This window comes from Neltuma alba, unplaced genomic scaffold (assembly GCF_004799145.2).
Source record: "Neltuma alba isolate B1F8T4 unplaced genomic scaffold, ASM479914v2 tig00003988_pilon, whole genome shotgun sequence".
Taxonomy (NCBI): domain Eukaryota; kingdom Viridiplantae; phylum Streptophyta; class Magnoliopsida; order Fabales; family Fabaceae; genus Neltuma; species Neltuma alba.
The window spans coordinates 822,668-835,979 of record NW_021633509.1 but is presented as its reverse complement, the minus strand read 5'-3'; the positions used below and the strand labels follow the sequence as shown (position 1 = coordinate 835,979).

Here is a 13,312-nt window from a genome sequence, read left to right as displayed (position 1 = left end):
GCTATAAATAGGTAGGGACCAGGGAGGGAGGGAGGGAGGCAGGGAGTAACACCCAAGAGAGAAAAATTGTTTAGTGTGAAATTACGTTAGCCATTTAAATTTTCTCTGTATTTTTGTTGAAAATTTAGTAATAGAAAAATCCTCAATACACTCACTAAAGCATTTTAATTATTTTTATTTTCATTAAAACTTCTAGTTACATGTTTTTATTGCGCATAAAGTGCTTTAACACAGACACAAACACGTGTCTGTAAGGTATTCTTTATTGTCCACCAATTTTTCCAGTTACAAATTACAATTGTCCACCAATTTTAATTATAAGCAAAGGTGGATCATGACCTCATCTTACCTTCCCAGTACGTCCAATATACTGACTTTATTTTATTAGTACACCTAACATCATAATCTTATTTTTAATTATTAAGATACCGAATGTATTAAAAATAAAACGAAGGTGCTAGGTGTATCAAAAAAATAAGACCAAGTGCTTGATACAGCTTCGCCCTTAATTATATCAGCCGCGTGACTTTTAGTAAATTTCTTCTGCAGCAACGCAATAAAGTTCGTTGTAACAGTTTTTCATACAAATTTTTAACATCCAAAGACCAATACTATTATACTACCTCTACCTCTGGCTTTTAATTAGTATAAGAGTTAAATAAATAATTTGAGGATATTAAAAAAATTAATTAAGTTCGTTATTTATCATAAATGTATGTGGATCTCCCTAAAGCATCCTCTTCAATCATGTATATTGGATGATTAGGATTATCTGTTGGTATGAATCCTTTGTAATTAATATGGATATTTTGGAAAAAGAAAAATAAATAAAATGAATTGAAATCTTATATTTAGGGCAAAACTCAACTCCTAACTAGTTTTTTTAATTAAAAACCAGAGGTAGTATTATATTCAAGCGCTGCCAACTCCTGAACTCTAAGTTTATCAACATATGATCATTATGTACGCGTAAAATTCCAACATAAGTTGAAATCTACCTCAACTTATTTCTATATATCATATGAGATCCTAATCCAAATATCAATATGACACCAGATAGCACTTCAAAGCTTAAAACGAAATTAAAAAAGATTCAGAAAAATATTTTTAACTACACGGTGATGATTTGTAGCAATGAAACATACTGTTTTTTATTTATGACAAATACAGCTTGCCATAGATATCGAAATTGAATTCTATATTGATAATTAGATAGAGAGCTATACAATTTTCACATGAAAAATTATAAGAATTATTACTCCACTCACTCCTGATTGTAGAAACTAATTATTAAGTTTGTTTTGATTCTATTTATAAGAGTAAGACATGATTCTCTCTTTTATCTATATCTTATTTATACATTACTGTGTCTTATTTTTAATATAAGAGCTAGATAACTTATTTTAGAATATTAAAAAAATTAATAACTAATATGTGTTGTTTTACTAAAACATTTTATGTAGTCATGTGTATTAGAATTACCTCATGTTGAAAACCTCTTAATATGTACAATCAATAGGTATATTTTAAAAAAAAAGTTTGTGAATTTGGTGGATAAACTAGATTACAATTAAAATAATTTTTCTCCAACTCTTATATTTTTTACCGAAATTAGTAATCCCCCCCCCCCCAACTACCATTATGTGCTGAAAAGTTTCAAGCTTTAAATGTCAACAGTCAGGGGATATTTTATGGAAATGACAACAAACTTTTGATAGATTAAATACAAGCAACCACGTCCGGTCAAAAAAAAAAAAATACAAGCAACCACCTTTACTTCTTTTCTTAATATGTGTGCACATGAGAGGCCTTTCAATGAGGACCCAGAGTAGTATTTGAGTTGGTAGAATCAATGGATAATATACATAGGATACGATATATAACTCTTAAAAAAATGAATTGAAATTATAATAAATTATAAGGACTATAATTTGGTATTACTTGTGTACATTAAATGACTTTTTTTTTTTTTTTTGGGACCAGATGAATAAAGCACTATATATGCGCGTGTTAGGAGGCCATGCAGCCCATGCTATGCCACAAGAGATTGTGATATAATATTTTTATTATTATTTTGAAAGACATGGCTTCGCAACCAGGCATTCTTACAGATTGGCCATGGAAGCCTCTTGGGAGCTTTAAGGTTTTGCTTCCTTGTGCCTCTCCTAATATAGCTGCTTTCAGCCTCTTTAACATTTTTTTTCCCCAGAAAAATTGCTGAAAAGTCTCTTATCACAAAATTCATTCTCAAAGATACCCAAAAACTTGGGTGTTTAACTTTTGTTCAGTTATGTGCAATAAATCTTCATGCGTGTGCAAATGTATACAAAGTTAAAGTTATATTATACGCAATTGAAAAAGAATTATACCTGCTAAGGATATAGGTTGCACTTGAGCTTTTAAATAAATTTTAGATACATTTGAACAATAAACTTTGCCAGGGGAATATTTTAAGAAGTTTTCTTTCTTTCTTTTTTTTTTTTCGGCCTATTGCTTTTTTCTCGTACTTTTAGTTGTAATTAATTTTCTTAATATATGATCACTTAGCTTTGATTTGCGTTCAAAAAGGGGAAAAAATGCTCCATTCTTTTCAGATACATGAAATATATATTGCAGTTTATATGTGACAAATTTAATATATGTTCGCTGAGGTTTTCTTTTTCTTTTCTTTTTGGGCAATGTTGTGACATTATGCATGGATGATACTGTAACTCTTCTTCCCCCCAGCTTGCTACAATTTTCCATCATGTATATTGTCTCTCTGCTCGTTATTATAAGAACCCTCTAACTAAATGACATACTATTTCTGGTCTTTAATATAAGAACTAACTAGAGATTAGATTTAGTTCTAAATATAAAATCTCAATTCATTTTGTTTTTCAAGTTGATAATGTTTTCTCTAAAACATCCCTATTCATTATAATTAAGGGTTCTCACTAAGGAATAATTTCAATGCACAAAATTAGAAAGGGTAGTTTAGGGATGTCAACACATATTCGTTACAATTAATTAACTTAACTAATTTACTTAATCTCTTCAAATTAGTTATCTAGCTCTTATATTGAGAATGAGATGAGATTGTATGTTAAATGACAATGAAAAAGATGTTGACAAATTTGCCCTTGTCTTGTTTCATCATATGGCGACGACGGACGATGATGGAAATTACTGAAGTACGTGTTACTGGCCCCATGGGTTGTTCAGACCATCATTCACTGTGCGACAGCGTCGCATGAGAGAGACCTCGCTTACTGTCTCATACTTCCAATGTTAATGGCGAGGTTGGTTCACAACCAGATCTGGATATCTGTTTCTCGCCATCGATCAGCTCAAGGCAAAAACAGGATTATTGACAGGGGCCTTGAATTCTCACAAGTTGACAGAGAAAGCAACTGGTTCGGTCCTTTCAAAACTGCTCATAATGTTACAATTTTTCATAAATTAAAGTTGACATACTATTCTGGACTTTAATATAAGAGCTAAATAACTAATTTATAAATATTAAAGAAATTAGTTAAGTTGATTATTTAATTTGTCACAAATATACGTTAATCTCCCTAAACCATCCTATCTAATTATGTGTATTGGATTATTAGAATTATCCCTTAATGGGAACCCCCACAATCAATAGGGATATTTTGGGAAGAGATGAGAGATAAGAGGATTGAAGTTTTACATTTATGACCAGATTTAATCCCTAATTAGCTTTTATATTAAGGACTGGAGCTAGTATATTCTAATACATTTTATTTAGTTTTAGAAAATAAAATTAGCTGTGTTGTGATTTTTGAATTAGTGCATCATCTTGCTATATGCATTAATATTTTATTTTGTTGGTTGTGGAGATTCTTAAACATAACTTCCTTAATTTTTTGAAAATTACATAATTTTTTTTTCAGAATTATACATATCTAACCTCCTCCCCCGGGGAAGGGGGGGCCAAAAACATGCAGAAACCTCTGCTCTTGAACCCCACAAACCTACCATAAGTTTAAACCACACAATTCTCCCTGGAAGTAGCTTAAGGGGGAAAAAAGTCCTTGTAGTTTTAGAACAACTTATTAGATATCTGTGTAATTTATTATTTTTAAGGAATGCTTGTGCTTATTCTTAAAAAGTTAAGCTTGTGTCATTTACCAAAGCTGAAGAGATGAAAAAGGTCTACGTACGTATGTTTATAAATAAATAAATACAAAGGTCCACTTAACTTTAGGTTTTAACAAAGCTAAGGAGAGCATACATTACAATTTAATTATTATAATTATTATACCTATATTTTATATTGAGCCATAATGTTAAATCCAAATCTCCAATTCACTTAACACGTATATATCATCCCCTACTCTTAAACGATTTCCATATTTGAAACTATATATTGGAGGTGAGATTCAAATTTATGACCAAATTCTGATATCAAAAAGAACTTAGTTGTGCATTCATTTACTTATCGTAATTATATGGTCGTGTACTTTTTTCTTTTTTCTTTTTTTAACTTCACATACACCATATTTCATTTTGGTCCCTTAATTTTATAAAATGTTTTGTTAGTCGTATAACCTTAACACTGTTAACAAAAGATACTAACATTAAACTTTTAAATATTGACAAAACATTTTCAAATCTTGATGTGTTAAGTTTAATTTAAAAATAACAATAATCGGCATAAAAAATCATCATTTGAGACTAATGGTATTAGGATTTAAAGACTGAAAAGTTACATCATAAAATTAACTAAATTAAAATCTTGTATAAAATCAAAAGACAAAAAGTATGCTTTTGCAGTTATATTTATTCTTTTTTTTTTAAAATCCGTTTTAAATGCACCCGCTGCATTCATGTGTGAATAGGATCCGTATAATTAGGAATTAAGAATCAATAATATCTCTAGAACTACAAATAGTCAAGTTAAAAATATTGATCTATCCTTGGTTTGGAATGTATGATATATGCAGGGATGACTATATTTTGTTGACTGGACATATCATGTGCTTAGCATATACGATGCTTCCTGAGGTTGCTAATCACTTACCCGTATGGAGAGCAGATGGCGTGGTTCTCGTAGCTTTATTACATGCTGGTCCAGTGGAGTTTCTTTATTATTGGTTTCACAGAGCACTTCATCACCACTTTCTTTATTCTCGCTACCATTCTCACCATCATTCTTCCATAGTCACCCAACCTATTACTGGTATCATACTCTTCATTCATAGTTTTCCTCATTTTCTTTTTAATTTATGTTGTGTTGTTGGGAAGAGTTGATATTTGCTTTGGATTGATCAATTTATCAGGGGAATGACAATTGGTTTCAAAAGGTCAATTTAATGATAATTAATCAATGCCAAGTTGCTCTAGTGGTAGTGCCACTAGCTATGCTGGGATAAGGTCATTGATTCGAGCTTAGTATTGACATGTTTGTATATGCGTATGTATTCAATTGTATATAATGAAAAATGGTTAAGTCTGAAGAAGTTTGCTGAAGGATGACACTCCCTCTAGCCTAAACTTAATAGTTAGTAGAGGTGTTTACTTTAGTTCTAAATGTAAGACCTTAATCTAGTTTGTCTTTAAAAGATAATTTTTTTTTCCTCAACTCTCGTTGATTGTACATATGAAGAGGGTTTTTATCTATGAATAATTTTTAATGCAAATAATTAAAAGGAGTACTTTAGAGAAACCAACACGTTTTATTACAAATAATGAACTTAATTTTCTTAATTCTTATAAATTAGTTATGTTGCTCCTATATTAAATACTGGAAAAATATCCAAATATGTAGATAGTTATAAATATAAATGTCTCATTTGCAAATCAAATTATTAATTTTCTTAAGTCACTCCTAATTATTTTCACCTGAGTTTATCTAAAGTTGTACGAATTGATATTTGCAATTCATCTTTCCACAAGATTTTCTTAGATCTCTGCCATCATCAAATTAACTTTTTGAGACATAAGTGTACATTCGCTCTATTTCTTATTTCTTATTTCTTTTACATACCCTTGATGTTATTACTGCGATTATTTTACAGCTGTTGCTCATCCATTCGCTGAGGTCTTAGCATATGTTGCTCTATTCGCAATACCACAATTTGCAACATTGTTCACAAAGACAGCCTCCATTGCTTCGGTTTATGGTTACTTGTTTTATATCGATTTCATGAACAATTTGGGTCACTGCAACTTTGAGTTCCTTCCAGAGAAGCTCTTCTCGCTCTTCCCCTTTCTGAAGTATCTCGCTTACACTCCATCGTAAGTCTCCTCATCAATTCCTTGTGCCTTCATTATGAGAGCATGTTAAGTCCCACATCCACTAATTAAAATATAGACTATGATATATAGTTCGAGGTGGATATGCTTTAGATGCCCTTACAGTAGATCCTCCACAGATTCCCCAATTATTGAAGGGCTATTCTTTTGGGACTATTACAATTTCAATTTATCATCGTTCCCGCTATGACTGCAACTTACCAAAAATAGGGACTGCACTTCAATTCAATACTTTAGGTCTATAAGAAAAATAGATACAAAGGTACCGTGGGAAGCATTAAAAATGAGAGATAAGGATTGTGATTGATATTGAAAAAATAATGTTTAGCATGAGGTTGCTTGTTATATGGGATTAGGCAAACCCATGAAAGTAGGATTGAGCCTTAATTATTTATATGACAAACAATTACTCATGCTAAAGACTTTTTTAATAATTTTTTTCAATCATAGTCCTAGTCCATATCCTTCATTTTCAATGCTTCCTACCAAACGGGACCAAAGAGATCTCAAGGAATTCAAGTTTTTATATTACTTTCGATTTCTTAATGCAATTAAGAGCTATTTATTTACTATGAATAGATTAGAGAAGCTAAATAAATTACTTAATTTTAGAAAATATCACATGATCTTCATAAAATATTCTTGTATAACTTAAATTATATATCAATTTATAAGTTAGATAAATTAATTTTAAAAAAATAAATATGAGAGATGAAATGAATTAAGGTTTTAGGACCAAAATCAACTCAACTAGCTCTTATAGATAGGATCAAAGGGGTAACTTTTATAACTAAGAGTTGTAAATGATGCATCCCGCCTAGTAAAATATGAAAGTTCAATTTGCATTGTCAATATAAATTGTTGAATTTGACTTGTAAATAGGAATGTTTGGCTAAGACATATTAATTATTTTAGAACCTTTTTGTACCATTTAATTTTCTTAATTGGCATTTATGATTATGCAATTATCATAGTGAATCAATAATTGAATAGTCATTCAATCAGCAATGACAAACTCAAGATCAATTTGTGGACCACAGGTTTCACTCACTGCACCACACCAAATTCAGGACAAATTACTCTCTTTTCATGCCAATATATGACTACATTTATGGCACTGTGGATGAATCCACAGATGAAACTTATGAAATGTCTTTGAAGAGATCAAAGGATTCACTTGATGTGGTTTACTTAACCCACCTAACAACACCAGATTCTATCTATCATCTTCCTTTAGGCTTCGCTTCCTTGGCCTCCAACCCTCAAACACCAAAATGGTATATTTGTTTCATGTGGCCCTTCACTTTTGGTTTTATAGCAATGGCTTGGATCTTTGGTCGAACATTTGTTTCAGAAAGGAACACTTTCAACAAGCTCAATTTGCAGTCATGGGTCGTACCAAGATTCACAAAACAAGTAAGAATTTTCCATATTATAATCTATTGCTTAATCGTATCTCAATCTGGGAATGGTTCAGATTATAAAAAGGTATTGTTGTTATTTTAAAGAACTATAGATTTAACTGTGATAGCTGTGGGTTGTAGAATTTATGTAGAATTTATCTAGTTTGAAGGGCTTTGAATTGTCTCATGTTCTTTATTTTCTTAAACCCGAGAATAGGCTGTAGAGATCTTTATTTTCTTAATGATTGTCCTTTATTCTCCGACTTTGTAACTTGAACTTCTTGTTTTTGAATGCATTTTGACTTTATATAAAAAGGAAAGAATTGTCTTATGCTCAAGAAACTCTAAAGAATCTGAAATAATGAGGCAATCACACTTACATGAAAATGATGACTAAGATCCTAGACAAGATTGAAATTTTTTAGCCACTCAAATCTTAAACATAAGAGCTGGCACAAATATTTGTTTTGATTCTAAACATAAGATCTAAATCTATCTTATCTTCCAAATCTATATAATTTTTTTCTCAAAATCCTCTCTATTGATTGCACATATTAATTAAAGTTTTCAATTAAAAAAAATTAATATCTAATGCAATTGATTGGAAGGTGAGCTTTAGATAAGCCAACACACATTTTTTCACAAATAACCAAATAAATTTCTTAATTTTTTATATTAGTTATCGATTTAACTCTTACATTTAGGATAAGAACGAATATTATATATGGGATCCAGGACCTATCATTGATGTTCTGATTGTGTGTTATGCAGTATTTGAAAGGACAAAGCACATCAGTGGACAAATTAATTGAAGAGGCAATATTAGAGGCTGAATTATCTGGAGCTAAAGTTTTGAGTCTTGGGCTTCTTAATCAGGTAATTAGAAATAAAAAATATTACACAAACCTTCAGTATATAGGTTTTTTATAATGCAAAATCATGTATACATTGGCAGCAAGAAGAGTTGAATGGATATGGGCAACTTTACATCCATAAGTTTCCAAAGTTGAAGATAAAAGTTATAGATGGAAGTAGTTTGGCTGCGGCAATTGCAGTGAACAGCATTCCCAGGAGCACAAGTCAAGTGCTTCTGCGAGGCAACTTTAATAAGGTTTCTCTGGCTATATCCAATGCTCTCACCAAAAGAAATGTTCAGGTAATTAGTTTCATGCACTTTTGCAGAATAAGGGCAATGCAATTATATAAATAAGGTTTTCAATGCACTCCTTTTATAAAATCTTGTTCTTTTTTATTTATACTTTATACTTGCTAACTGTAAAACTGCATTTTTATAATAAAGGGTGAGGTAGCATCTAGCACCCTGATATTTTTTTCTAGGGCCATATAGCATCCTAATCTGATAGTGTGTCTAACACACTGATACTTATTTCATACTCTTCCAGTTCTAAATATAAGACCCTTATATTAGTGTGTATAAGGGTCTTATATTTAGGACCGGAGGAGTATTATGTTAATCACAGTTGAAAAACTGCCTTTGAAGAAGAATCATGCCGCTGTTCCAAATTAAAACAGCACTCAAAATTTGAGTCACAAACTCAAATTTTGGGGGTGGTATTAGTTTGATTCCGTTTAAATTTTGGGAAGAATTCTGTAAGTACAGAGAAAAGTGGCTGGGCAAATTTAAGTTAACAATTTCCTTAATTTTTTGTGAAAATAATAGAATTTTCAAGAAAAATTATATTTAGTTTTTCAAGTTGCTGGTGATTACAAGCAGGTAACTATATTAAACAAGGATGAGACGACGAAGCTACATTCAAGACTCGAGTCCAAAGTAGATCTTACTCTCACTGCTACCTTCGATGCCAAGGTAAATATTGTTAAGAATCAAATGACTTCCTTTATCGCCAAATTTCTCTCATAACGGATGGTTTATTCAGTTATATTATATAAATTTATGAATTTGTTTTTCTTATTTATTAGAGAGATGAGTAATACTAACTTGAAATTACAAGTAGATCAAACCTGTGGCTTTTTAAAGGAGTTTTTAAGTCATTAGGCTATATATATAAGGCCATTGACAACCTATAAACATGTTTAAAATACATTTTGCTCCATCAACCGATTCACAAGCCGTACCAGAAAAACATTTTAGTGGTAACCGCGAAAGCAGCAAGCTAATGAAATAGTTGTGTTTAAAAATGTGGCAATGTTGCCTCAACTCATTAACAAATTGAAGTTAATTTTGATCGTTAAAAATAATTAGCCACCTCAATATAATTAAGTCAACAAATGGTTAAAAATAACTTTATTAACGGGCTGGAGTAATATTGGTATATTTTTAGACCTTTGGGGCAACATCGAGTCTAAAAAAGAATTGGGGGCAACATCACTTTTGAGTGAAAATATATAGATAAAATTAGACCTTCATCCTTAATAAAATTAAGGGATTATTGAATTGAAACTTGAAATGTTTAAATATATACTTTTGTTTTTTGAAGATATGGTTGGTAGGAGATGGATGGGATGAAAATGAACAGATGAGAGCAGCAAAAGGATCGATTTTCATACCATTTTCTCAATTTCCTCCAAAGAAAATGCGAAAAGATTGCTTCTACCACTATACTCCTGCCATGATGGCTCCTTCCTCATTCATCAATACGCATTCTTGTGAGGTTAGTAGTACGTATAGCCACCATAGTTTTTTTTTATAATAATTTTTAATTAGATCAATATAAATTGAAATAGAATGGATGTTCTAAAAATAGATGGAAGGTCTATATAATGTTAGCAAAATTTAAATAAGCCCAATTAATGTCTTGTATTCCATTCATGAAAGCCATCATTTAATATCAAATTGCTTTAATCTTTCACTTCCAAATCACAGAACTGGCTGCCAAGGAGAGCAATGAGTGCTTGGCGAATAGCAGGAATAGTGCATGCCTTAGAAGGATGGAACGTACATGAGTGTGGTTCTGCCACTTTCGATATCACTCAAATATGGCATGCAACCATTCGTCATGGTTTCCAACCTTTGGAAATGGAAAGTCCCTTTTAATTTGATCATTCCCATGAATCTAGATATGCATGAATTAAATAAATTCGAAGCTGCTTTATATTGTTATAATGAACTATTGCTTTGGTTATCGCAATCTGTGGGTTTTTTTAAAAAATAATTTGTCTACTATTTATTATTTAACTGGATCCCCATTTCGGTTTTAGGGTTTCTGTTATGGGTTGGATTTGTTTGTGTTGATTATTTCATGTCGATTTGTAGGTGCTCATCTATCTGCCGTCTTGTTTGAATAAAACTAGCTTTCTTTTGGCTAAAAGAAAAAAATGGCTGCTCTCCCTCCCCCCTCTATGCACCGACACACGTCATTGTTTGTCCTCTTAATTTGCTTCATAATTTCAAGGATTGGGTTAATAAGATGCAAATTTGTCCTTTAAGTTTTTATTCAAGAGCATTGACTACCCACAAGTTTTTTTGGATATAAATTTGTTCCAGAAATTTAAAATCATACTAATATTGTCTCATACGGTTAAAAATTTAATATTAACCATTAAAATAATGGTATTAACGAATAACATTTTTAATGATAGGGAACAATATTATCATGATTTGCAACTTCCAATACAAATTTGCACTAAGAAAAATTGAGTGCTCAGCGGTTCTTAGTAAAAAATTTTAGGACAGATTTATACCTTAACCGAACCACATAAGTATGATTACATTTTTCATATTATTCTCTTCTTCTAAATATATAAAGATGTATAAATGTAGTGAATATATAATTTATGAACATTTTAGATGTAAAAAGGCTCTTTAATACGTGGAGTTGATAGTCAACGTCAATGTTCATTAGTCCACAACATTATTGATCTCAGAAACTTTGACATTCGAAAGGTGATATTACTCTAATTGATAGATTTATGTTTTTATCCAAAATTCAATAAATATTGGAATTTATATTGCTATAGATATTAATATATTAGGAACATGTAAATGTCGCAAACTAATTTATCTGGTTGCAGTATAAATGATAGTAGTCATACATATTGTAATATTTGTCAAGTAATTTTGGTTACTGTAGTTCATACTTCCTATTATGATTATTTATTTTTTATATATAATTATTCAAAATCTGATAATATTAGGTTAGATTTAAGTATATATAATGAGGTCTAACGAGTATCTATCTCTTTGAACTCAAGAAAATTGGAATCAGTTCCACTCCTTACAGCCAATTCTAACACGATATAATCTCTCCAATCTTTAATGTACATATAAAAACCACTTAATTAATTTAAGTAGATTAAGAAAGTTTAATAAATTAGTTAATTAAGCTTCTCAAAACAACCCAATGTATTAAAACATATCAGTCCATAATTTAGACATTAAATTTAACCCCTCAACTAACTTTTATGCTAAGAAACAAAGGGATTATTGTTCTTTATACATACATACATATATATATATATATATATATATTTTCTCTCTCTTGGAAGTTCTATATATTATGATATTTCACGATCAAGTGGGCATCAAAGGTGATAATAAAGAATGCGATTAAGGATGAAGTTTCTGTGTCCTTCTCATATATACAGATCACTGCTCAGCTTCTATTTATAGAGTAGAGAGAAAAAAATTTTTTGGTCTTATTCATAAGTCATTTTATTAAATTTTTACCATGAATATTATGTTGTCCTTCATTTATTATAATATAGATAGTTATTTTTTTCAAAGGTGTATATATTAAATACGGGTAAAGTTGCTATATTTTAATAAAGAGTTAATATAATTTAAAGTTTTTCTTAGTTTGTATGAAATATGTTAAAAATACCTTATAAATAGGATTAGAGGAGTATATAGAAACCATAATTATCAAGATCACATATAAAATTTCAGTCCCAATAAAACAAGATCACATCATGACCAAAAAAAAAAAACACTAGTACGTACCAAAAACATGCATATAAAATATTGATGAAACACAGCAAAAAGGTAATAAAATGAAAGTTTAAAATGAGATGCATAATATGACTTTGGCTAAACGTATGACGGGTAACTGATGCGGCATAATGATTGGTAATATTACCTACTTCTGTTCTAAATATAAAAGTTATCTTACTCTAGTTTTAAATATAAAAGCTAGAATAATTAGTTAGCTCTTATGTTTAGGACCTAAAGTAGTAGTACGTAAAAATTGACTAAAGTTGATCACAATTTTAAGACCCAAAACTATGTTACTTTTTTGCCAAATTGAAAAGTAAATTTAGTAAATACTCTTTCATTTTTTAATGTAAGACATATTTAATTAATTTGATTAGATTAAAGAAGTTAGGTAAGTTGGTTGATTATAAGAAATATGACATACTTTTTTTTTAAACACTATAATCATCTTCCTTAATATTCTCATTCCTTCTTCTATTTGATTATGACTGAGAGAGAATTAATAGTAGTAATTTAGAAAAAAAAACAATATCAATTCAACAATTTAAGTTCTATATTAAGTATGGGAGGAATAGAAGTGTAGTTTTAACATGAGAGAGGTTATTTAAAAAAAAAAATCTTGTGAAATAAGAACATACTAGCTAAAAAAAGTTTACTTTCTGAGTTTCTCAACGGATGTCCGGCACTAACAGTAGCTGACTGGGTAGTTCGGTTTGTGACAACGTCGGCCCAC

The 13,312-nt window shown here is 30.3% G+C and overlaps 1 protein-coding gene across 1 annotated transcript; it reads left to right on the top strand.

Annotated features, from left to right (window-relative positions):
* The first annotated feature begins 2,083 nt into the window (after positions 1-2,083).
* LOC114743303 (very-long-chain aldehyde decarbonylase CER1) lies at positions 2,084-10,683 on the top strand. Its single transcript, XM_028931504.1, has 10 exons — positions 2,084-2,143; positions 3,298-3,395; positions 4,953-5,188; positions 6,027-6,246; positions 7,305-7,680; positions 8,439-8,543; positions 8,623-8,823; positions 9,403-9,495; positions 10,127-10,300; positions 10,513-10,683. Exons 1-10 carry the CDS (start codon positions 2,084-2,086, stop codon positions 10,681-10,683), a joined length of 1,734 nt encoding a protein of 577 aa, XP_028787337.1.
* The last annotated feature ends 2,629 nt before the right edge of the window (positions 10,684-13,312 follow it).

Excerpts from the sequence above, each read along its gene's own strand:
- LOC114743303 (XM_028931504.1), top strand. The coding sequence starts at position 2,084 with ATGGCTTCGCAACCAGGCATTCTTACAGATTGGCCATGGAAGCCTCTT. Across the intron at positions 5,189-6,026 it reads AGTCACCCAACCTATTACTG|CTGTTGCTCATCCATTCGCT; the intron begins GTATCATACTCT and ends ATTATTTTACAG. Across the intron at positions 9,496-10,126 it reads CTGCTACCTTCGATGCCAAG|ATATGGTTGGTAGGAGATGG; the intron begins GTAAATATTGTT and ends TGTTTTTTGAAG.